At 43.2% G+C, this 26,973-nt stretch overlaps 1 protein-coding gene across 1 annotated transcript; it reads left to right on the top strand.

The window, feature by feature from the left end:
• The first annotated feature begins 7,925 nt into the window (after nucleotides 1–7,925).
• On the top strand, nucleotides 7,926–26,409 carry LOC135510730 (arylsulfatase J-like). The gene is made up of 2 exons (XM_064931895.1): nucleotides 7,926–8,809; nucleotides 23,374–26,409. Exons 1-2 carry the CDS (start codon nucleotides 8,502–8,504, stop codon nucleotides 24,740–24,742), a joined length of 1,677 nt encoding a protein of 558 aa, XP_064787967.1. The 5' UTR covers nucleotides 7,926–8,501; the 3' UTR covers nucleotides 24,743–26,409.
• Nucleotides 26,410–26,973: the final 564 nt, after the last annotated feature.

The raw sequence follows: 26,973 nt of genomic DNA, 5'->3' as shown, positions 1-26,973 counted from the left end.
ATTCAGCCCCGTCGGTGGGTTGTCTCGTCTGTGCTGGGGCATGTCTGACATGCTAACAAAGCAGTGGGGAGTTGGCCGGGACAGCAGCACAACGATAGAGGCGATAAAGCAAGCATCCTTTCCTCATTGCGTCTCATTAAACACCCTCTACAGAGTTGGTCTACACCCTCTGACATTATAATATCATAGCTATATTGATAACGCCATGCAGAAATAATGACATTGTAAGAGCTCGGACAATCCATATCCCAAGTTTACCACCGTTTCCACTTGATCGTCTGCTCCTGAGTAGAACAGTACACTTCTCAAGTTCTCCTCCTTTTCAAATGGAGATGATTGGCGCAGTTGGCGGACACAAAGCTCTTCACAAAAAGGCTTGTTTTTGCCCAGTCGGTCCCTTTAAAACACAGGAGCAAGAGCTGGCTGATGATTTGTACTGAGAGGAAAGAAACTACATTTTCCCTGTTGTTTAAATCTGCGTTCATTGGGAGCCATGCAGCGCCTGTAGCTCCTTATAAGGATTTGCCAGCCAGTTGGAATGGATAGTCCGCGGGTTCACAGGGGTCACCTGTCTACGCAGTCAAGAGATCAGCTGACTGACTCATTATATTTATCGGAGGGGTAGATAAGTTATTTCCAGTTGGTCAGGTCGGCCGCTCGATCGGACCCCATCGCGTGTGATGAAGGTGCACTCTGTTGAGGTGGAAAGGGTTCGGAGGAATAAAGCTGCGTCACATGTCACAGACTAGCATTGACACTCTTTTAAACCTGTCCCAGAGACTGAGCTTAAGTCACTGAGATCTGGGCTGTGCTCGAAACCTCCATATCAGGTTTTTGTTCACTCCTATTATCATGCCTGAGATCAGGGATGGCTTAACAATATAAAAGAATCATCTACAGCACAATAGAATAGTTATCTACAGCACAAAAGAAGAATCAGCTACAGCACAATAGAAGAATCAGCTACAGCACAATAGAAGAATCAGCTACAGCACAATAGAAGAATCAGCTACAGCACAATAGAAGAATCAGCTACAGCACAATAGAAGAATCAGCTACAGCACAATAGAAGAATCAGCTACAGCACAATAGAAGAATCAGCTACAGCACAATAGAAGAATCAGCTACAGCACAATAGAAGAATCAGCTACAGCACAATAGAATAGTTATCTACAGCACAATAGAATAGTTATCTACAGCACAATAGAAGAATCAGCTACAGCACAATAGAAGAATCAGCTACAGCACAATAGAATAGTTATCTACAGCACAATAGAAGAATCAGCTACAGCACAATAGAATAGTTATCTACAGCACAATAGAAGAATCAGCTACAGCACAATAGAATAGTTATCTACAGCACAATAGAATAGTTATCTACAGCACAATAGAATAGTTATCTACAGCACAATAGAAGAATCAGCTACAGCACAATAGAAGAATCAGCTACAGCACAATATAATAGTTATCTACAACACAATAGAAGAATCAGCTACAGCACAATAGAATAGTTATCTACAGCACAATAGAATAGTTATCTACAGCACAATAGAAGAATCAGCTACAGCACAATAGAAGAATCAGCTACAGCACAATAGAATAGTTATCTACAACACAATAGAATAGTTATCTACAACACAATAGAAGAATCAGCTACAGCACAATAGAATAGTTATCTACAGCACAATAGAATAGTTATCTACAACACAATAGAAGAATCAGCTACAGCACAATAGAATAGTTATCTACAGCACAATAGAATAGTTATCTACAACACAATAGAAGAATCAGCTACAGCACAATAGAATAGTTATCTACAGCACAATAGAATAGTTATCTACAACACAATAGAAGAATCAGCTACAGCACAATAGAATAGTTATCTACAACACAATAGAAGAATCAGCTACAGCACAATAGAATAGTTATCTACAACACAATAGAAGAATCAGCTACAGCACAATAGAATAGTTATCTACAACACAATAGAATAGTTATCTACAACACAATAGAAGAATCAGCTACAACACAATAGAATAGTTATCTACAGCACAATAGAATAGTTATCTACAACACAATAGAAGAATCAGCTACAACACAATAGAATAGTTATCTACAGCACAATAGAAGAATCAGCTACAACACAATAGAATAGTTATCTACAACACAATAGAAGAATCAGCTACAACACAATAGAATAGTTATCTACAACACAATAGAAGAATCAGCTACAGCACAATAGAATAGTTAGCTACAACACAATAGAAGAATCAGCTACAGCACAATAGAATAGTTAGCTACAGCACAATAGAATAGTTATCTACAGCACAATAGAATAGTTATCTACAACACAATAGAATAGTTATCTACAACACAATAGAAGAATCAGCTACAGCACAATAGAATAGTTATCTACAACACAATAGAAGAATCAGCTACAGCACAATAGAATAGTTATCTACAACACAATAGAAGAATCAACTACAACACAATAGAATAGTTATCTACAACACAATAGAAGAATCAGCTACAGCACAATAGAATAGTTATCTACAGCACAATAGAATAGTTATCTATAGCACAATAGATGAATCAGCTACAGCACAATAGAAGAATAATCTACAGCACAATAGAAGAATCATCTACAGCACAATAGAAGAATCATCTACAGCACAATAGAATAGTTAACTACAACACAATAGACGAAATCAGCTACAGCACAATAGAATAGTTATCTACAACACAATAGAAGAATCAGCTACAACACAATAGAATAGTTATCTACAGCACAATAGAATAATTATCTACAGCACAATAGAATAGTTATCTACAGCACAATAGAATAGTTATCTATAGCACAATAGAAGAATCAGCTACAGCACAATAGAAGAATAATCTACAGCACAATAGAAGAATCATCTACAGCACAATAGAAGAATCATCTACAGCACAATAGAAGAATCATATACAGCACAATAGAAGAATCATCTACAGCTCAATAGAATAGTTATCTACAGCACAATAGAAGAATCATCTACAGCACAATAGAAGAATAATCTACAGCACAATAGAAGAATCATCTACAGCACAATAAAAGAATCATCTACAGCTCAATAGAATAGTTATCTACAGCACAATATAAGAATCATCTACAGCACAATAGAATAGTTATCTACAGCACAATAGAAGAATCAGCTATAGCACAATAGAATAGTTATCTACAAGGCCTCCCGGGTGGCGCAGTGGTTAAGGGCGCTGTACTGAGAGAGACTCTGGGTTCGCGCCCAGGCTCTGTCATAACCGGCCGCGACCGGGAGGTCCGTGGGGCAACGCACAATTGCCCTAGCGTCGTCCGGGTTAGGGAGGGCTTGGCCGGTAGGGATATCCTTGTCTCATCGCGCACCAGCGACTCCTGTGGCAGGCCGGGCGCAGTGCGTGCTAACCAAGTTTGCCAGGTGCACAGTGTTTCCTCCGACACATTGGTGCGGCTGGCTTCTGGGTTGGATGCGCTGTGTTAAGAAGCAGTGCGGCTTAGTTGGGTTGTGTATCGGAGGGCGCATAACTTTCAACCTTCGTCTCTCCCGAGCCCGTACTGGAGTTGTAGCGATGAGACAAGATAGTAGCTACTAACAATTGGATACCAAGAAATTGGGGAGAAAAAGGGGTAAAAATTCACACAGAAAAAAAAGAATAGTTATCTACAGCACAATAGAAGAATCAGCTACAGCACAATAGAATAGTTATCTACAGCACAATAGAAGAATCAGCTACAGCACAATAGAATAGTTATCTACAGCACAATAGAAGAATCAGCTACAGCACAATAGAATAGTTATCTACAACACAATAGAAGAATCAGCTACAGCACAATAGAATAGTTATCTACAGCACAATAGAAGAATCAGCTACAGCACAATAGAATAGTTATCTACAGCACAATAGAATAGTTATCTACAGCACAATAGAAGAATCAGCTACAGCACAATAGAATAGTTATCTACAGCACAATAGAAGAATCAGCTACAGCACAATAGAATAGTTATCTACAGCACAATAGAATAATCAGCTACAGCACAATAGAATAGTTATCTACAGCACAATAGAATAGTTCTCAGCACTATAAAAGAGTGTCTACGGCACCATAGAATAGACATCTACAGCACATACAGTATGGGAGCAGGCTACATAGATAGTTTTACATTCCCTTCAAATCGGCAGATCAGGGATATACACTGAGTGTATATTTCCATGACATAGACTGACCAGGTGAATCCAGGTGAAAGCTATGATTCCTTATTGATGTCACTTGTTTAATCGACATCAATCATTGTAGATGAAGACAGGTTAAAGGAGGATTTCTAAGCATTGAGACATGGATTGTGTATGTGTGCCATTCAGAGGATGAATGGGCAAGACACAATATTGACGTGCCTTTAAATGGGATATGGTAGTCGGTGCAAGGCACACCGGTTTGTGTCTAGAATGCTTCCAGGTTTTTCACGCTCAACAGTTTCCGGTGTGTATCAAGAATGGTACACCACCCAAAGGATATCCAGCCAACAATGGCCAGCATCCTTGTGGAATGCTTTCGACACCTTGTATCCCCATTAGGACCCCCACTTGCCACATTGGTATTTCCCCCTAACCCACTCTGACATGTCTGACACAATTACAGTGCTGTCGGGTGAGTGTCTTAGATCATGTGGATCCTGCTCAGTCATTGGCTGGCCCATCGGTAACGTCAATGTCAACACCTTGGAGATAACATGGAGATTGGTCTCCTCTGTGCTACTAACAAAAAGGGTCATTTCAGTGTCGAAACATTTTGAGTGTATGGAAATATTAACACACTGTACCTGTGCAATGTGGCCATAGGTGTTGCAGCCCTCTATAAGCAGGACGACACGTGTAAATGTCTATAATAGTGGGCACAGAGAGTGATCACAAAGTTGGCTGCTCGATTACAGAAACTTCCACAAATCAAAAGACTTTTCCTCTTCCCCTCCCTACGCCTTGTAAAATGAGTCACCTCAAAAATGAGGCAATTACGCAGGAAGACAGCTCAGTGGGAATGTGCTGAGAGGTTGGTTCCTGGAACAGAGACGTTGGGTTGGCAGTCCCCGGTGTCTGCTAGTGTCAGTTTGGGGTGGTCTACATGCATGGGCATTTGCACTTTAAAGAGAGGATGATGTTGTTTTCAATGATCCACTCATCCACCCACTTTTGAGAGGTCAGAACTATGAAGGAGGGCCTATGACCTCATGCTGAGTCACATTACTCATCGACCGACCGGACCCACCCACGATGGTGATGCAATGGCACAGGATGCAAGGAGTGTGTGTGTGTGTGTGTGTGTGTGCATACAGAAAAATCCCTTGGCTTTGGAAGATTGGAGAATTTTGCAAGTCCTCTTTCCAATGAATTAGTTTCACAGCGATTTTAAGACTCCAGGGGTTTAACCTTAATGACAAGGGGATTTATCCCCCTCTCATCGACATTTAGTACACATGACGGCTCTGACGACTTCATTCTTGGCCTCTGGTCAAGTTCAGTAACACGCAACATTTAGTTTTTGAAACAAAATTAAATGGAATTTTGCCTGTGTGTCTGTCCAAGGTAGAGGTCTTCAATGGGCCTAGGGTTTTCTCACCCAGACCCCATTTGACCTGTAGTCCATGGTGACAGAGGAAATAGTTTTGTCAGATATACAGAGAGCGTACACGGTCTCCTGTTCAGGTACATCTGAGAGCGGGTACAGTCACAGTTTGTGCTTCATTACATTCAAAACTTGGATTGGTAGACATTCTGGAGTCATGCTCCGAGTTGGTGCCGGTCAACCTTGTTTGCAGAGCAGAAAATGAATTCACGTCGCAGACACCTTCTCACTTGGTCATCATGTGGGTCCATGAATTAATGCTCACTGGATCATAGAAAGTCCCAGTCTGTTTGAGTGACCTTTATATACACACAGGCACAAAAACACACTCTACACAACCACACCCCTCCTCCCCAGACACCTCTGGCCCAATTCACAATGAGACTCAGTGAGAATCATAATACTAAGCAGTGGTGTAAGTACTTTTTTTGGGGGGGGGGGGGGGGCTTCTTCTTCTTAACAGCTTCTACCCCCAAGCCATAAGACTCTTAAATGGGTACCCGGACTATTTGCATTGTCCCTACCCCACCCACATTTTTACACTGCTACTACTCTGTTTGTTATCCATGCATAGTCACTTTACTTGTACATGTTACCCACAAGACACTAGGTTGTACCCAAACAACAGAGTGAGGGTAAACCCCGTAGAACGACACGGGATGAGACCCGTAATACACAATGCACAAAACACACAGCACAGGCTGCGCAAACGCATAGATACTCACACGACCAACGGACATGGGAACAATAATTGACAGCCCAATGGGGAAACAAAGGGCACATTTATACAAACACAATCCGTGAGGAATTGGAAGCAGGTGTGCGTAATGACACAGTTCAGTGCAGCAAAATGGTCCAATTTATCAAGAAAACATCCCTGGTATCTGCCTCTGATCTGGTGGACTCATTAAACACACATGCTTCATTTGTAAATTATGTCTGAGTGTTGGAGATAGCCCCTGACTATCCGTAAATTAAACAAACAAACAAATAGTGTTGTCTCGTTTGGTTAATATAAGGAATTAAAAATGATGTATTCCTTTACTTTTGATAGTTAAGTATATTTAAAGCCAAATACTTTTTTACTTTTACTCAAGTACTATTTCACTGCGTGACTTTCACTTTTACTTGAGTCATTTTCTATTAAGGTATCTTTACTTTTGCTCAAGTAGGACAATACAGTACTTTTCCCACCACTTATACTACGATTACTTCCGTAGTACTGCTTGGTTTAACCAACTGCTTATTCCCCCTCAGAAAATGAACGAAATAACCTCAGCTGAATGAATCCTTTCTCTGACGTTAAGTCTACTCCTAAATTGGGAGAGGTAGCCTAGTTCATCATGAGCTATAAGGTAAGCCAGAGGGGAAAAATACAATAGGATAATCAAGCAGTAGGACATATGTGTTCCTGTATGTTGGACTAACAGGAAGTTTTAGCCTTCAGACTAGATTAGTGGTTGACTTCATTTTTAAAAAATCAAAAAAAAAATATCTTCAAATGAAAAAGCTGTCCAAATCTCTACAGATGCCCATCCACTATAAATCCAATCGAGCTATTGCCTTCCATAAATAAATGGCATATCTAGACATCAGAGTGTTGGTTGAAGTCTGCATTATGGAATGCTTCCAACTGTTATGTTTTAAAGATGTTAAAATGAAAATACAGACCACGTATGCTTTTCCTCCATTTGCAATAGATTATTATTTATCTCCCCAACACTGTTATTACAAATGTTGTGACTGTCTCCAGGGGCAGACCATACAGTCCTTTTGTTCTGAATGTATGGACACGACAGTCATTCGTTTTAAATGTTACATTGCCATACTGGCTGGCAATGTTCTTATCCCTTGTATGCTAGCTAGCCAACTACGGCTAATTTACAGTCAAGTCAAAAAGTGCAGCCAGAATAACAGCAAAGTAGCTTCATTTGCATGAACTGTTTTCTATTTGGATACATCCATAACAATGAGCTAATGATTCAAGATTTTTTAAATGCTTTTTATAGTGGAGATCAAGTTTATAAATTGCCTGGCTGGGCTGATAAAACAGTGGATTGCGTGATCAGATGGAACAGTGCAAATGGGCATTTAAATGTCATAGATTTAGCCTGCGGAAATTTGTGGAATGCGGTTTAAACCAATCAGCATTCAGGATTATACCCACCCGTTGTATAATCCACACTGTCACAACCCAATCAATAGGTTGATCCAAATGCTCTTTGTACTCCCCCATCCATTTAAATGTGTGGACTTTGATGGTGGAGTGCACACACACGGAAGAGCAGCCCCTACAGCTGGTGTTTCTAAAACAGACTCGTTGCTGAGAGAGAAGGACCTGTCAAGTCTCTCACGTCCTAGAAGAAACACAAGTGAAGTTCGCGATTGATGCAACACAGTTTTAAGTGAAGAGTGAAGTTGATTCAAAGATTTTGGTAAGAGGAGCCACGTTTCAAACGAGGAATAGAGCATTCCGACGGGAAGATGTTTTGCGTGGCAGAATTTTGGATGAACGTTTTAATGGTGGGGACTTCAAACACGCGTGTTGCATCATTTGAAAGGACTGGACTGCTATTATCGTCGGCTACTGAACACAAACGTTGTCATCGGGCTAGAGTATGAGAGTAGGCCATTGAGGACAATGCTAACACAATTTCCAAGGGCTGCTACACCGGGACATGTGCAACGCTCCACCGCATTCGCTCGTTGTCCACCATGACAATCACTGCCAATAACTTTGTTGCAATGTAGCAAACCAACGATCGCTTAATTGTATATATTTTTTTACTCAGACTAACACAATGATTCGAGTGGTTTGGTTTTTGATGCAGTGTAAACGTCGGGGATGAAGATGTTTATCTTCAGTGTCCTGGCGAGTTTATTCGCGTTTACTTCACTGACATGTGGCTATCAGATGTCGTGGGGAAATTGGAATGGCAATTCGCAGAACCGAGTGAGTAATCGTGACAAGACCACTCAACCTCACATCATTTTCATCCTGGTTGATGACCAAGGCTTCCGGGACGTGGGCTACCATGGGTCCGAGATCAAAACCCCAACTCTGGATAGGCTGGCAGCGCAGGGAGTGAAACTGGAGAATTACTATGTGCAGCCTCTCTGTAGCCCTTCCAGGAGTCAATTGATGACTGGCAGGTGAGTTGAACCTCCTGTCTCGTGGGTATTCAGTTGTGGTCAGTCAACCTGGTCTTAGAGCATTTCGTATTATTCTGTACGTAAAACCGAGATGCTTCATTTTAGTATGACACAGTATTTTACATTTCGTATGGTATGTATTCATTTGTGGATATCCATTACCCATTTTGTATGATATTTTATGAATTTGAAAAATGTCCAATATGTTATGAATTTGCAAAACATACAATCATTTTAGCTAACGTTAGCAAGGCTAGAGGTTAGGGTTGAGTTTAGGACAGGTTAAAGCGTTAGGGGAAGGGTTAGCTAACGTGCAACGTCTTTGCAAAGTAGTTGCTAAAATGATCAAGTTGCCTGTGGTGAGATTCAACCTCACAACCTTTGGGTTGATAGGGAAAGGGTTAGGTAACATGCTAAGTAGTTTTTTTACATTTGATTTATTTCACCTTTATTTAACCAGGTAGGCCAGTTGACGACAAGTTCTCATTTACAACTGCGACCTGGCCAAAATAAAGCAAAGCATTGCGACACAAACAACAAGAGTTACACATGGAGTAAAAAAACATAGTCAATAACACAATAGAAAAGTCTATATACAGTGTGTGCAAATGAGGTAAGATTAGGGAGGTAAGGCAATAAATAGGCCATAGTGGTGAAATAATTACAATTTAGCAATTAAACACTGGATTGATAGATATGCAGAAGATGAATATGCAAGTAGAGATACTGGGGTGCAAAGGAGCAACAACAAAAAATAACTATGGGGATGAGGTAGTCGGGTTGGCTATTTACAGATGGGCTATGTACAGGTGCAATGATCTGTAAGCTGCTCTGACAGCTGATGCTTAAAGTTAGTGAGGGAGATATGTCTCCAACTTCAGCTATTTTTGCAAATCGTTCCAGTCATTGGCAGCAGATAACTGGAAGGAAAGGCGGCCAAATGAGGAATTCGCTTTGGGGGTGACCAGTGAAATATACCTGCTGGAGTGTGAAATAGGAAGGAATATACCTGCTTTCTTGCAAAATAGGAAGCCGGTTCTAGATTTAATTTTGGATTGGTGATGCTTAATGTGAGTCTCGAAGGAGAGTTTACAGTAGAACCAGAAACCTAGGTATTTGTAGTTGTCCACATATATTCTAAGTAAGAACCGTCCAGAGTATTGATGCCAGACGGGCGGGCAGTGATTGTTTGAAGAGCATGCATTTAGTTTTACTTGCATTTAAGAGCAGTTGGAGGCCACGGAAGGGGAGTTGTATGACATTGAAGCCCGTCTGGAGGTTAGTTAACACCGTGTCCAAATAAGGGCCAGAAGTATACAGAATGGTGTTGTCTGCATAGAAGTGGATCAGAGAATCACCAGCAGCAAGAGCGATGACATTGATGTATACAGAGAAGAGTCAGCCCGAGAATTGAATCCTGTGGCACCCCCATAGAGTGCCAGATGTCCGGACAACAGGCCCTCCGATTTGACACACTGAACTCTGTCATTTGAGAAACCAAGGCTGTTGAGTCTGCCGATAAGAATGCGGTGATTGACAGTCGAAAGCTTTGGCCAGGGCGACAAATACGGCTGCACAGTATTGTCTTTTATCGATGGCGGTTATGATATTGTTTAGGACCTTGAGCGTGGCTGAGGTGCACCCATGACCAGCTCGGAAAACAGATTGCATGGCGGAGAAGGTACGGTGAGATTCGAAATGGTCGGTGATCTGTTTGGCTTTCCAAGATCTTAGAAAGGCAGGGTAGGATAGATAGGTCTGTAACAGTTTGGGTCTAGAGTGTCTCCCCCTTTGAAGAGGGGGATGACCTCGGCAGCTTTCCAATCTTTGGGAATCTCAGACGATACGAAAGAGAGGTTGAACCGGCTTGTAATAGGGGTTGCAAGAATTGCGGCAGATACTTTTAGAAAGAGAGGGTCCAGATTGTCTAGCCTGGCTGATTTGTAGGGGTCCAGATTTTGCAGCTCTTTCAGAACATCAGCAGTCTCGATTTGGGTGAAGGAGAAATGGGGGAGGCTTGGGCAAGTTGCTGTGGGGGGTACAGAGCTGTTGGTAGGGGTAGCCAGGTGGAAAGTTGCAAAGTATCTAACTAACTCATTTCAGTGTCCCATATGTATGTTTACTATGTTATGTCTAATCTATGAGACCAGGCTGGGCCAATGCACTGAGTGTGTTAAAGTGTTATAAATGTGTTATAATGTCAAGAGGTGACCATTCCACCTGCATCCCAGGGGGGGATGGTTATTGTCTTCTTCTTCAGACTGATTTACTTATTTCCACTAATTAGCCTGCCCTATACATGCGAGGTGATCAATAGTCAAAATTAATTGTGCATGGGAGGCTTAATTGTTGGCTAAATTGCTTGAGAGCGTTGGAGCGTTATGACTGTGTTTCACTGGAGCATAATAGAAGAGCCCTTTGAAGTTTCCCACGTCTGCATGCAAGCGCAATGTGACTTGAAAGGCTATGCAGACAGACGTCAGTTACAGTGTGTTCTCAAGACACCCAAATGCATGCAACCGCACACAATATAAAATGCGACAATGACTGCTTTGAATCGGCTGTTTCATCTCTCACTCACACACACCTGGTTCCTCTCTAGGTTTCTTCCTAGGTCCCTGCACTTCTAAGGAGTTTTTCCTAGCCACCTAGTTCTTCTAAATCTGCACCGCTTGCCCTTTTTCTTGTTGAAGGCCCGGGTTCTTTTATAAGCACCTTGTGACAACTGCTGATGTAAGAAGGGCTTTATAAAATACATTTGATTGATTTTCTTCAAGATCAACATTTCAAAACGCACAATTGAGTGCTGGAGAACAAAGATGCACAGTAACAACTTAACTGTCTGCATGTGGAGTCGTGTTAGGGAATAATCAGAATTTGTTGGTAACATATGTAAGATGTTTTATATTCATCATATGTTTGTAAGTTACATCTCATCAGAATGGTATTTTTGTATAATACTGTGGCGGGGTTGCAGTTATCTGTTCTATGTCAAGACTAAGTTGCATGGGCCGCAGAGAGGGGAGAGGTCAAAGTGTCATCATGTGTAAACATATCTTTTGCTCCACTGTGTGTGTGCCAGTCACACCCTACTTTTCCCATTGGGGAAAAGGAGGATGGCAGTGTCTGGAATCATTCTCATGCTCCCCTTTATCTTAACCTATAGCCTCACTCTCCTCTCCGTGAGCTTGTCCAGGATTGGTTGTATTTAGAATTGGTTGTATCTAAATGACAATTTGAGATATGCCTGTTGATATGGAGGATTGGTTTATGGTTCTGAGTTTGAGAAAGGAGACACAACTGAACAATAATTTATAGCCAACTCTGTCTGGGGGATACTCCTCTCTGAAGTAAAGTCTTTCTTTGTGTAAGTTCCTGGGACCTGTGGATTGTCATGTTGTCTAGGGGGGGGGATCTTCGCTATAAAGGATCCCATTTGCCATTGTGTGGGGGGTCTCAACTTTTCAGCAGAGATACTGAACTGTTGAGAGTCACAGAAAATGCTATAGAGCTCATATAATTAAAGATGGACTTTGATAACTAACTCTGACTTGTGTGTGTGGTTTGCTCCCATGATTTGGTAAATAGAGGAAATTTCCACGACAGTCGCTATAGCAATCGTCTGGGTCCACAGAGGAAAACGCTACAGATGCAGTGCATTTGGAAAGTACTGAGACCCCGTGACTTTTTCCACTTTGTGTTACGTTACTTATTCCTAAATGGGTTTTCTCGTCAATCGACACACAATACCCCATAATGACAAAGCCAAAACAGGTTTTTAGACATTTTTGCAAATAATTTAAATAAATACCTTGTTCAGACCCTTTGCTGTGAGATTTGAAATTGAGCTCAGGTGCATCCTGTTTCCCTTGATCATCCTTGAGATGTTTCTACAACTTGATTGGAGTCCACCTGTGGTAAATTCAATTGATTGGACATGATTTGGAAAGGCACACACCTGTCTATATAAAGGTCCCACAGTTGACAGTGCATGTCAGAGTAAAAACCAAGCCATGAGGTCAAATCAATTGTCCTTGGAGCTCAGAGACAGGATATTGTGAAGGCACAGATCTGGGGAAGTGTACCAAAACATTTCTGCAGCATTGAAGGTCCCCAAGAACACGGTGCTCTCCATCATTCTTAAATGGAATAAGTTTGGAACCACCAAGACTCTTCCTAGAGCTGGCCGCCCGGCCAAACTGAGCAATCGGGGGAGAAGGGTCTTGGTCAGGGAGGTGACCAAGAACCCAATGGTCACTCTGACAGAGTTCCTGTGTGGAGATGGGGCAACCATCTCTGCAGCACTCCACCAATCAGGCCTTTATGGTAGAGTGGCTAGACCACTCCTCAGTGAAATGCACACAACAGCATGCTTGGAGTTTACCAAAAGTTACCTAAAGACTCTCAGACCATGAGAAACAAGATTCTCTGGTCTGATGAAACCAAAATTAGACTCTTTGGCCTGAATGCCAAGCGTCACGTCTGGAGGAAACCTGGCACCATCCCTACGGTGAAGCATGGTGGTGGCAGCATCATGCTGTGGAATGTTTTTAGTGGCTGGGAGATCAGTCAGGATTGAGTGAAAGATGAACGGAGCAAAGTACACAGAGATCCTTGATGAAAACCTGCTCCACAGCACTCAGGACCTCAGACTTGGGCGAATGTTCATCTTCTAACAGGAAAACGACCCAAAGCACACTGCCAAGAGTGACTTCGGGACAAGTCTTTGAATGTCCTTGAGTGGCCCAGCCAGAGCCCGGACATGAACCCAATAAAACATCCCTGGAGAGACGTGAAAATAGCTGTGCAGTGACGCTCCCCATCCAACCTGACAGAGCTTGAGAGGATCTGCAGAGAAGAATTGGAAAAACTCCCCAAATACAGGCGTGCCATGCTTGTAGCGTCATACCCAAGATGACTCGAGTTTAATCGCTGCCAAAGGTGCTTCAACAAAGTACTGCGTAAAGGGTCTGAGTACATGTGATAGTTCAGTTGCGCCTATAGTGTCTGCCTACTGAAACGGGAAGGTTCCTGGGCACCTATTCTGGCAAATTATGAAAAAAAGTGTCTCCCATGTTGCCCACTCCACCCACCCCTGTTGTACATATGGAAATGTCGGTGTATATACAGTTGTGTTACCAGGCTACTCCTGAGGATGATTGCAAGAGTGGTGGTGTTTTATTAAAACATTTATCTATGTTTTGAAATAGAAGGGTGTCCTCCAAAGAGGAGATTAGGGGCCCTTTGTGTGTGTTTTTACTAATGGATAGAAATGTGAGGAGAGCTACGGTACTGCTATGTGCTGTATATTGGAGGGACCAGACTGGATTTCCCTTCCATGCCTTGCGGTGGGATTTCAGCAGACGTCTGTCCCATGATCCATTCTATAGGGCCGTTAAAATGTCAAGATGTCAATGCTTTTCCCCTTTTGTGGCCTGCAATATAGTAACTTGAATATCGTGCTGAAAGGGTGGTTGTTGTGATCTCTAAACTTTTGCTGGCCGCTTAGGGTCCCTTTTTTGAGGCGTAATTGTTTTTTTTGTTTTTTTGGATTGGTTGGCGTGGCAACCAACGGCATCTGACCCCTTGCCACACACACGCTCAATTTAAATTCCAGTTGTTATTGTTGCGCCCCAATTGTAAACCACAGCTATACACCAGAGGGCAGTAGTTTGAAAATGTTTTTTTTTTCTCAACTGTCTCTAGATGGACAGGTTGTCTTGCCTCGTAAATATTAAGTTCTACCCAGGTGACTGACAGGTCAAAATATCCAGATATCCCGGGGCATGTTGACATGTATGGTAATGAAGTTCAAGTCGAGGTAATATCAGCCATTTCTTCCTCCCCCCCCCATGGCACTGCCACTGACTGGCATTGCAGGGACGAGGTGAGTGTGTTATTCTGGTGAGAAATAAATATATTACCATGTGTTTTCATCTGCTGTGTTTGCATAGTAAGAGCTGTTGTTGAGCCTTTCCGGTGGAAGGATTGTCTGAAGAAAATAATCTTGCATGAAGGCTAATGAAGCCTCTTTCTGGACTGCGTTAGCAATGTGCTTTTTAGTCCAGGAGTAGGCCTGCACAAAAGTCACAAAATGTCTCTCAACCCCGCTGGGCCCCCTCCTCCTACTACCATGCCCACACACTATCATTCCGGTCACTGGTCCTAAAAAGAGAAGCGATCGTTGTCATGGTGACAATGGTCTTTTGAGTCGCGAGGGTTTTCCAGAATCGACTCGATCCACTCGGCTTGTTGTGCAGGATTAGAGATGGCCAGGTCAAATGTTGTCCGTCCCACTCAACCACTCTCCCTTTGCTTTTAATGCAACATGTGGATATCAGAGAGAGGCCCAGATTTGATCCTTCACACACAAGCGCCCACTGTCTTCTGGCCTCAGGTCCTTCATTTGCAGAGATCAGGTGGTGGCAGCATGCAAGACTGACCCAGCCACTGAAATCGCAGCTTTCTTTAAAAATGTATTTCTGTCTTCACCTCATTAAACTCCATTTACAATAGTAAAGGCCCTCCTGTGGGCCATGAGGCTGAGAGAGGAAAAACTGCAGTTTTAAAGCGTATTTCATGCAGTACTACACATTTTGCCGTGTCTTACGCTATCCGAGCGACTCAAACATTATAATAAAATCAATAGGGGCCCCATACCATGACAGAAATACCCCTGAATGCATAATTTTAATTCTTGATTTTTGATTCTCCCTGACTGTCGAGCTTTCATTTCAACCTGGTCTCAGAGCATTTTGCATATTTTGTGTGTAAATTCGAGTCACTCCATTTAGTATGGTATGTTACGAATTACAATTTGTATTATATGTTGTGAATTTGCTAAATATATATGTTGTGAATTCTAGCTAGGTGGCAAACGTTAGCGAGCTGGCTAACATTAGCTAGGCTATGGGTTAAGGTTAGGTTAAAGGGTTAGCTAAAAGTGTTAGGGGAAGGGTTAGCGAACATGCTAAGTAGTTGCAAAGTAGCAAAAAATGTATTAAGTAGTGAGCTAAAATGCTGAAGTTGTCCGTGTTGAGATTCAAACTCACGACTTTTGTCCCACCTCTCCACATTCACATTATACGCCCACCCTGATCAACCACCATACTTTTGCTTTTGCCTTAAGTAACCATCTGTCTTATGTTACGCTTGCTATGGTTACATATCATACTAATTTGAGTGTTTCAGACATTTACGTCTTGTCTGAGATCAGGCAGTTTATTTAGTTGATTGTTAGTTCTCTTATACATACTTTTATATATAGTTTACACTCAAATGTTCCATCCCGAAAATTATGTATGTATGTATGTATGTATGTATGTATGTATGTATGTATGTATGTATGTATGTATGTATGTATGTATGTATGTATGTATGTATGTAGAATGACAAGTGAACCCCATTTGTGCTGCTGCTGTTCGTACAAAGGTAAAGCGCCCCCCCCAAATGACAGGTGCTGCATAACAAATTGCTACGGCAGCTCTGAATCGAAGCACCTCGACCTCTGGTTTTCCTCAGGGCAGCGGCAGAACCCCCCCCCATTTTGAGGCTTCAGTTGAGCATTTGCCTCCCAAGTTCAACAACAGCCCTTGACTTATAGGGCTCTTCAAACCCCATGAACCCTCACTCTACTCCTCAGTAGTTCACTCCTGGATAAGTGAGGAGTTTTATACCAAGGAAATGGCATAGGTTGCATTGACCTGGCAGCGGTTATGGCGTTCCTTATTGAAGTCTGAGAATGTGGACGATGTCTGTGGAAATGGGTATGAGGCAATGGGTGGTGCTCAAGACCAGGTTCTCTGAAATAACTTCTCCGCTAGACAAGGCAGTTGGGACAAAGGACATTTTTCGGAAAGTTTTGTAAACACACCCGGTAGTATCAAAGATGTGCGTATTTCACAGCTTGAGAGACCTGACGACAAAACGTGTCCGGACAGAGCTGATGTGTGGCCTCTGTCAAAGGTGTTTAGTACACCAATGTGGAATTAGGCATTCATAAAAGACAGCTGATTTCAATTTTTGCCAGAACGTTGGAAACTTCACAACCTCACAGCTGTTTGTCAGGTAGTGTTAAAATGGACTTGAATTATGTCTCGTTGCTGTAGTCTAAATTCACTATTACATTCTCAGACGCACTCCATTTTATAAAGATGTATGTGACTAGTCTGAATAAAAACTATTAAGAAAATTGCCAAAATCCCCCCCCCCCCCCGAAACGCTTTCTTTTCTCTCCCTCTCACACACATCTATCAGTCCCGCTCTGTTCCTCTCTTTCTACTTCCCACGGGGGATGACTCCGGTGGAATCGACGTAAAGCTACATTCTATTTAGCTATCAAAGGCCCACATCGCTGATGAACCTCCATCCACAAACAAATGATCAGGAATGTGCCCCACAGTGGCTTCTGGGTTGCGTGGAGGACATCGCCAATGTGGATAAGGGCAGCTTCATAAAACCAAACACTGTGCTCTCTTGGTGTCAAGGCGCTGTAAGTTGTAACTCTAACAAACCGCGGGCAGAGCCGTGGTTTATTTGCACAGAGCTACTCTTACTCTTTTTTTTCTCCTCCCTTTTTGTCCTCTCACCCCAGTCAAGTTTCACCTTCCACTTCTCCTGACCCCATGCAGAGACTGTCCACAGTCGTCCAGCTTCCCCTCTCACTCACCCATCCCCATGTCGCTCTCTCTTTGTACATGTCGCTCTCCTTCACCCTGTACCCTCACTCTGTTGCACCTTCTACCCTTCCCTTCACCCTGTACCCTCACTCTGTTGCACCTTCTACCCTTCCCTTCACCCACACTGGGTTGCAGAGAGAATGCATACTGGGTCGGTTGACGAAGTGAACCTGTGGATATGTGAAGCAAGGCCAACGTGTGAATAAGGGAATGAAGGTTTAAGGGAGGGTCTGGACAAGAGCTTGGGAATCTATAGTGTTTTGAGTCCTGGATGGGTTAAAGAGGACTAGTGCCAAAGAGGGCGCAGCAGAAGTGCGATTGAAGGGGCGGTCCAGTCGGATCAAGTCGAAAGGGAGGAAGGGAATAAGCGAGGGAACCGCACCGCTCCAAGGCTAAATTTCATTAGCTTTCGAGAGCCGAGGAGAGGCTGCTTATTCGAACCATATGTGGGGAGGACGTGGAGCAGTTCCGTGGGGTTGGCACATGGAGCCGGGCCCAGCCCCAGGGATAGTGATGGTTTGAAACCTGGTATAGGCCTAGAACCCAGTGGTTGTGTAGCCTAGTAGTGGTATCCCCGTTGTGCCTTGTGGGATTCTGTGATTGCAAGCTGCACTTGTTGAGTTGTGTTTTAATGGCTTGTTGTGATTTGTTGGTCCAGCGGTTGTGTAAAAATAAACCAGGGCGATAGCTAGTGTGATTTACAATGGGTGTTTTGAGATTGTGGCTGTACTGTAATTTGGTTGATATGGACTTAAAGTAGGGAAGAACCATGAGCTCGTGCCATAAGATGTTAATGAGGGTCTGTAAACGGGCCGTATGCGACAGGGTGGGAGGCACATTGAATACGCTCACTACTCCAGTCATTATTATTTTATTTTTTTACCGGCCCATAAAGACTAGAAAGCAGAAATGTCCTTCAACCACTCAAGACCCACACAAATTCAAGGCCAATGACCCATTCCCTTGGAATGCCGTAGATATAGACCAGGATACTTTGGAAATCCAGTCCACGTCAAGAGGTTTTGTTTTAGATGACTGATCTGTTTAGGGATGAGAGACTGCGTAGCGTGACATTCTCATTACACGCCTGTAACCTTTTGGTATGTGAGCACCAGCATCCCATAAGACTCTCTGGAGGGTTAGGATTATATGGTGAATTCACACACACTCTCATACGTAGATGAATTCGTGCAGTCACACGCATACGCACTCGCAGAAACACACATGCGCTCACACACACACACACACACACACACTTGCTCTCTTTCACATGCCCACTCTACCTTTCGGATGAACACATAAGAGACTCTTATATTATACACACACACACACACACACAGCTCTGACGTGCATCTGTCCTTTTTTTCTAACTGTGTTGCGTTGTGATTTTGTGTGGCTTTAAAAATCTGAAGAAAAATATGCCCTCAGGGAGACATTGTCCCTTCCTCTCACAATCCCAGATTTCAATCCTTGGCTTTTTAATACGAAGCTGGACAAATAAAAACAAATGAAGTTTGAAGGAATGGAAAATCTAATCTTATACGCCGGTGGAATGTATACAAGCTGGTCCACGTCTGGCTGAGAATGAAGATAATGGAGCAGAAAACCCTCCAGAAACAGCACTTTTTTTTATAGACATTTATGGGCAAATGAAGAGAGTAAACATGGACGGATAATTGCTTGTGAAAAGCGCTAAACAGAGAGATGGCATATAGATGGAAACTAAAGTTTTCTCTGCACATTTATTATCTGCAGTTGTGAAGTCTGAGTTCACTTCAACGTATGTCACCGACTATATAATGGCAATTGGGGTTCAGATTCAGCTCTAGTCAAAGCCTACGCGCTCGGCGCCAAGTTCCACCATGGACCACCAAAAGAGCTTGATTGTCTCTCTGGTCTCTACCCAGAGACAGATGTTGCTTTTCCCTTGACTTATTTTTTTCCATCACTATATTAGTTAATTTGATCCATATTGGATCCGGTTAATGATCGCCCAGGGCAACAATGCTTCCTCTATCCCCCCCCCCCCAGTGTGTTTTGTTGTGGCGTGGCGAATGTGAGAGGCCCCTACTCAGACCACTAACTGGTGAGACGTGATCATCCCAGACCCACGTGAAAGCAACACACAATCTGGTTCTCATCCCAGATCCCATAGTAGTGCCCCACTGAATGGTTAGCGTGACATTATCATGTCTATACTTAGATGAATTCTGATTCACTAACATTAAATCTTACATCTTAAAGTTTTATATAGCATTTTAAACTGCCCCACTTCACTTGTTTGTGGCAGGTAGCCTAGTGGGGTGGCAGGTAGCCTAGTGGGGTGGCAGGTAGCCTAGTGGTTTGAGCGTTGGTCTAGTAACCAAAAGGTTGCAAGAACGAATTCCCGAGCTGATAAGGTAAAAATCTGTCGTTCTGCCCCTGAACAAGGCAGTGTTCCCACTGTCAGTTAAGAATTTGTTCTTAACTGACTTGTCTAGTTAAATAAAGGTAAAATAAAATACTTAAATTTAAAAAAAAGAATCCTAGGAGCCACTCAGACCTACGTAGGTCTTTCTTGCAGTCAATGACCTAGTGGAGTGTTTATTAAATGTTTTTATACTTGTACATACTTTTATACTTAACGGATTTGTGATGTGTAATATTGGGACGCTCTATATCTGACATGGTACAGGCGTCTTCCTTTTTTGTAAGCCCATAACCGTGTGTGTGTGTGTGTGAGAGGTGTACACTTCCATTTCAAAGAAAATGTGTTTTAAGACTACCAAGAACAACTCATTTAGCCCACTGCAGTAAAAGGTTCACCCATATGCTACAGTCATTCTCCTTTCAAAAGACACTAGAGGATCTTCAGGTTTTGGATGCCAGATGTTGGGTGTATATACTCCTACTTATGACTCTATCCCTGCGTGTTGCATGTAACTCCACTACAGTCTGCTGGAGATGGGACCAAACAACAACACTGCCACCAGCACACTGGCTACAGATGTCAATTCAACGTCTGGTCCATGTAGGTTCAGCGTAATTGAATTGAAATGACGTGGAAACGGCGCTGATTCACCTGTGTGTGTGTGCCCAGTGGGAGGTGTGTTTTGAACGACGCTATTTTACTACCATAGCGACTGTGCAGCGTTCATTGAGACACATCTGCCACGCAGTGAATTGTAGGAGGAGGAGAAAGAGCTGTTCAGTTGTTCAGTAAGATGGTCCTCCCACCTGACTGACTCCTGAGGCATAGAATACTGTATGGTAGGGAGTTCTGGACTGCCAGAGAGACTACGCCATTACCCTCTCCCGAGGTCCATTAGCAAAACCATGTTCTGTCATTTTAGCATACACACACATGCACAAATAAGCTTACAAACATGCGCACATAGCGGCTTTACACATACAAACACAGCTTGTGCACACACACACACCAATCATTAGGCCATTTTCCAAACTGTTCAGCTTGTGTCTGACCGTTTTTAATATTGCGTGACAGTATTAAGTGAATTACATGTACCTCAGGGAATAACCAATTAAGTCTAAAACCTCCTTAGAACGTTCCTGTGTTTCATCAACTCAACAGCATTTCTAACTTTCAGTTTATCAAGGGAATTATTAGCCAGTTTCCCTAAAACACTTATTAGGTCAGTCCATTTTTTATTATTATTAAAGTTAAGTCAAGGGCAAGGTGTTACTGTAGTGTGTACTCCACAGTATTTGCACTTCCAAGATGCAGTATGCTAAAAACACATGCAAAGACCTGCACAGGGCTGTGTCCAAGTGTGAATAAGCGAGTGTTTTTGGAGGGGGAGCCGCGGAAAAGTTTAAAAATCAACTCCTGCCGCTTTAACCTGCAGATCCTACACATCGTAAACCTAGCCCAAACTGAACCAGGAGCACCGACCAATGACTTCAAGCGTAGGACGATGACCAGCCAAGCTGTGCTGTGTGGAGGGGGATCGCGTGCGTACATGTACATACTCTGTGTAAGCATGGGTTGTTTTTGTGTGAGGGGAGGTATAATTCCACATGAAAAGCATAGATTTGGATACCAAGGAGTGACACTACACAGAGAGCTGCAGTGTTTGCACTACCGCTGTGAAGAGTATAGACCCTGCTCAGGAAGCCTTCGGTTCGATTGTCCACATCCTGGCTTCCCTCTAGCCAAAGCCTCTTTTTTTTTTTTTTTTTTCAAAGTGCACACCAACTTCTTATTTTCTCTACCTCGCCGCAGTGAGTGGTTGCCTGTTTTGCCACTGGCAGCAGGAGAGAAAGAGGGATGAGAGGACGATGATGGATTTGAAGTAGCCTGGCTTTCTCCGTCCAAAAGCAGCACAGGAGAGTCGGACGTAATTACTACCGAGACCGACACCAACGTCCCAGGCTACTGAGCCAAGACGGGCCGCCACCTCCAGACATCGGAGGACCCGCTTTAAAAAAAAGACTAGCTTTGTTGCTCCCGGGGTCGAGCATGGGTAACCTCACCAGGAATCAGTCACTATGTCATTGTACATGAAGGTAGGTGCAGCTTTTGACTTCACGTTACTAACAGAATAGTGCCTTCCTTGATTACATTCCCGAGACTTAAGTGCTCAATTTTAAAACCAACGTTTGCAATATTTACATGGTCTGATACGACGAAACAGACCTTATTCCCACTGCCAAATACAATCACCGACTGGTTTTAGGTACTCGGTAAGCACAAAGAGATGCTTTCAGAATAAGACGTGTGTACATAGGCAGTAGCTGTGTCAACAGATATACTGCAGACACAGTAACTTTGGTTTGTCCGGGGTTTGATCGTTACCACTAGGGAAACGATTACCTCTGGACTTTTTGATTGTTGACTTTAGGCAGGTGGTCCTTTTTCGGGAACTCCGGTCTGTTCTACACAAAGACTCTTGTCACTCTCATAACACCGGCCTCGTGGAGACACCAAGGCAAAGTCGACACAATTCGTCGCTTTGTTTTCCGTCTCGATCGTTGCCAAAATGGTTGTCGCAATATAGAAAGTTAGGAACATCGTTAGTTTCAGGTCACAACTCTTGTTTCCTGGCTTGCATTGACTCTTGAATGATGGGTTTTCCGTGTTGACACTCTTCGCCCCCAGATACCCACCACTAGTACCAAGCATCCTCTGGCATATTGCTCTTGGACATCTCCTGTCAAGCATCACTATGTTCTCTGGTTGCCGGCCCATGTTAGCCAAGCAGTCAACTGTCATTTTAAACCTGTTTGCTTTGGACTAAGTCCATTGTAATTACAATTAGATTGCATAATGTGTGTGATCTGTTACACAGAGCTGTTTTCTGTGCTGTCTCATTGCATTTAAATGGCCTGTGAAAGGCTTCATTGTTGTTTTAGAAACTTGAACTGTATGAACTTTTAAATGGATTTACCAGAACCTTGGGAGAGTTTGGTTTAGTGTATTGGAAATGTATACAGTAGCGTGTTGAAATTGTCCAAATATTCTCATCCAGTATAGCCTATTTACCCTATGCGGAGCAATTTGTGTGCACATCATATGCCATGAAACTCCTTTACAATTCAAGCGTAGAAAAAAGTGGAGGTAGGAAATGTCCAAACACCACAGCAGAGTCATGGCGGCGTATGTATGAACCTGTCATAACATAATACTGCAACTATATTATATTCAGCTGTAAATGTAAGCAAATGCTTTATGATGTGTGACTTGTTTTGGATACTCTAGCCAGCCAGATGAGGATGGTCTCTTTTAAAAAAATGTTTTTTTAAACACTGGTTCTTCTCAATGTTTAGATAAACTAGAAGTGTTTCCTAGCCACTGTCACCTTGGCTTTCTCTTTGTGAAAAAAAAAGTCCTAGATAAGATTTGATTGGTTGATTTGACTAACACCATTTCTTCTGTGTCCCATGCAGGTATCAGATCCACACGGGCCTCCAGCACTCGGTCATCCGGCCCACCCAGGCCAACTGTCTGCCCCTGGAGAACGTCACACTGCCACAAAAACTCCGGCAGGCGGGCTACTCCACCCACATGGTGGGCAAGTGGCACCTGGGCTTCTACAAACGCGGCTGCATGCCCACCCAGCGTGGCTTCGACACCTTCTTTGGGTCCCTGCTGGGTAGCGGTGATTACTATAGCCATTATAAATGTGACGGTCCTGGCATGTGTGGCTATGATCTCTATGAAGGGGAGGAGGCGGCCTGGGAACAAGATAGGGGCCAATACTCAACCCTGATGTTCACCCAAAAAGCTGTGGACATCCTGGCTCACCACAACCCTCAAAAACCCTTATTCCTCTACTTGGCCTTTCAGGCGGTCCACTCCCCGCTACAGGTGCCCGCTCTCTACCTGGAGCGCTACAAGTCCATCCCTAACTTACATCGTCGCAAGTACGCCGCCATGGTGTCCTGCCTGGACGAGGCCATCCACAACCTCACGCTGGCGCTAAAGCGTTACGGTTTCTATGACGATACAGTGATAGTGTATTCGTCAGACAACGGGGGCCAGCCCATGGCCGGGGGCAACAACTGGCCACTGAGGGGGAGCAAGGCAACTTACTGGGAGGGGGGCATCCGGGCCGTAGGCTTCGTCCATAGTCCCCTGCTTGTGAACAAGGGGACCCAATGTCGGGCGTTGATTCACATCACGGACTGGTTCCCAACCCTGGTGTCCTTGGGGGAGGGGACTCTGGACGAAGACCTCAACCTGGACGGGTACGACGTGTGGGAGGCCATCAGCGAGGGCCGTCAGTCCCCTCGACTGGACATCCTACACAACATTGACCCTATCTACACTAAGGCCAAGAATGGATCCTGGAAGGCTGGCTACGGCCTCTGGAACACGGCCATCCGTGCCGCCCTCCGGGTCGGTCACTGGAAGCTCCTTACTGGGGTGCCGGGCTACAGCGACTGGGTCCCTCCGCAGACGTTCTCCAGTCAACTTCTGACCAACCGCTGGCATAACGAACGCATCCGCTGGGACCGGGGAAAGTCCATCTGGCTGTTCAACATCACGGCAGACCCCTATGAACGAGTGGACCTGTCACTACACTACCCACACATAGTGAAGAAGATGCTATTGAGGCTAGCACAGTACAATAGGACGGCCATCCCGGTGCGCTACCCGGCTAAAGACTCCCGCTCCAATCCTAACTTTAACGGAGGGGTTTGGGGACCCTGGTACAAGGAGGAAGAGGATGAAGACGATAGGGAGACTAACCTCTTCACTAACTACCTGGCCAAGAAGAGACGGAAGAAGAAAGCGAGGAAGAGGAAGCTCTGAAAAGAAAGGGGGAGGATTAGACTTTTTTTTTTTATTGTTGTGACTTTTTGTGTGAAAGACTTTTAGATGGTCAGATCTCAGGGATTGACACACAATCTGTCTTAAAGGATTGTCCTGCTCAATGATTTGAGGACTTGAATGGACTGGTGCTTGGATAGTATGGGAAATCAATGGACAAATGGACATAGATTTGCCTCGGAGTAGCTAAAAGTAGGCTTTATGGAAAATACCCACTTTAAATCACTACTGTCAGACCCAACACCTATGACCTCATGACTATGGGTTAAGGCCTTTAAAAGAATGTTTGTTTTTATTGCATGCTTGAATTCCTGTGACATTCAGATTGTTAATAGATTCATTACATTTCATCAGAGAGAAAATAAATATAGAATTAATCTTTTACAGACAGTGTCATATTTTTTGGGTGAAATAAAAAGAACCAAATAAACAAAACAGCTTATTCTATTAGCTGTTGATTGCAGTGTTTTAAAGAATATGAAAACGAAAATGTAGGATTTTATATCTGCTAGTAAGCTGAGATTTACTTTGTTTTATTAGCACAGTCGGTCTGAACCTTAGAATAATGTATGTTCTCCCCCTTAGGTCTGTCTGCTGTGGCTCCAGTTCAACTTGAATGTAAAACAAACTAGCTAACAAAATTTAAAGACCACGATGCAAAAATTTTTTTTTTCATTTGTCTCATTCCGCCACAGCCTTTTCTCATCTTTCTCTCTCTGTACTTCCACGTCTCTCCCTTGCGCTATCTCTTGCTCACTTTTTGTCGCTTGATTTCTCTCGCGCTCTCTTATCTCTCACTGACAAATCTATCATTCCAATTTTGCAGCAGTAAGTTTGTTTTTTTGTGTGACAGGAAAGTTTTCTATGTCTGCTGCACATTGTCACTGCAGCCGATGGCACTTGGCTACTTCATACCTTTTTTTTATTAGTGGAAAATACTATAAAGTTGAACTTGGTCCAGTGTGCAAGATTCAACTCCTTTGTTGCTTGCCTTGAAGCGCCAGATTCATCAGTCGGTGTTGAACAGTAAAACATTAATGCCATAAATGGAAACAAAACACATAGTTTTGGGCAAAGAAATGTAACTTTGAAACCATTTAAGTCAAACAGTATTTTAATTTGATTTTCTGTTGCTTGACGCTGTCAATAAACATACTCTATATATAAAAAAAAAGCCCCGACCTCAACCCCATTGAACACCTTTGGGATGAATTGGAACGCTGACTGCGAGCCAGGCTTAATCGCCCAACATCAGTGCCCGACCTCACTAATGTTCTTTTGTCTGAATGGAAGCAAGTCCCAACATCTAGAGGAAAGCCTTCCCAGAATAGTGAAGGCTGTTATAGCAGCAAAGGGGGGACGAACTCCATATTATTGCATGTGATTTTGGAATGAGATGTTCGACAAGCGGGTGTCCACATACTTTTGTCAATGCAGTGTATGTACATATGCAAGAAAGCACATTTTGTGATGAGGTACGCACGCCAATGTTTAAAGCACAAAATAGCTGCTATAACTTTGATTGGCCCATAAAATACTAATAAAATAGTCATTTAATGATGTTAAATCGCCCTAATGATGGATCCTCCTACAAAATGTATTTCTATAAAAGTGTGTTGTTATATGTTGCTCTTTACATGAATTTAACATGGTTGTATTAATGTTAGCCAAAGTGCTTGGTGCTATTACTCATGGTCCTATTACTGAGTAAAGAGACTCATTTCTGTAGCTTTTTATTTTCCTAATTAATTTCAAATGTCTGATTTTGTTTCAAAACATGAATGCTACGATACTGTCCAAATGGCAAAGTAAAATACCGGTATTCAAAGGCTAGCTCAGAAAGGTCATAGGTCTCATTCCAACCAAACCAGCTCCAGAAGCATGATCCTTCCACACTCCTGCATGGTTCCCCATCCAGACAGCCAGAGAGAGGGGCTCACCACTGGAACCCTCCCCAGGGCGTGATGCATACATAACATAACACCCCCCCTAACTCAACCCGTGCCAGCCAAGCCATGACCTCAGGCTACACTACATTAACCCCCTTCTATCGTGGATTTACCGGCGCTAACCGACTGAGCCGAAATAAAGATGGTTCCCCATGACTGTAGACCACTGTAAATCCCCAGCAGGTGAAGAAGTAATCTTGTTATTTATGCTGTGGATCCTTGGCCTCTGGTTCATATAGATGGTTGTCTAGTGAATAGTTTTGC

The sequence above is a fragment of the Oncorhynchus masou genome, chromosome 23 (assembly GCF_036934945.1).
Source record: "Oncorhynchus masou masou isolate Uvic2021 chromosome 23, UVic_Omas_1.1, whole genome shotgun sequence".
NCBI classification, from domain to species: Eukaryota; Metazoa; Chordata; class Actinopteri; order Salmoniformes; family Salmonidae; genus Oncorhynchus; species Oncorhynchus masou.
This window is presented reverse-complemented; position numbering and strand designations above follow the sequence as displayed.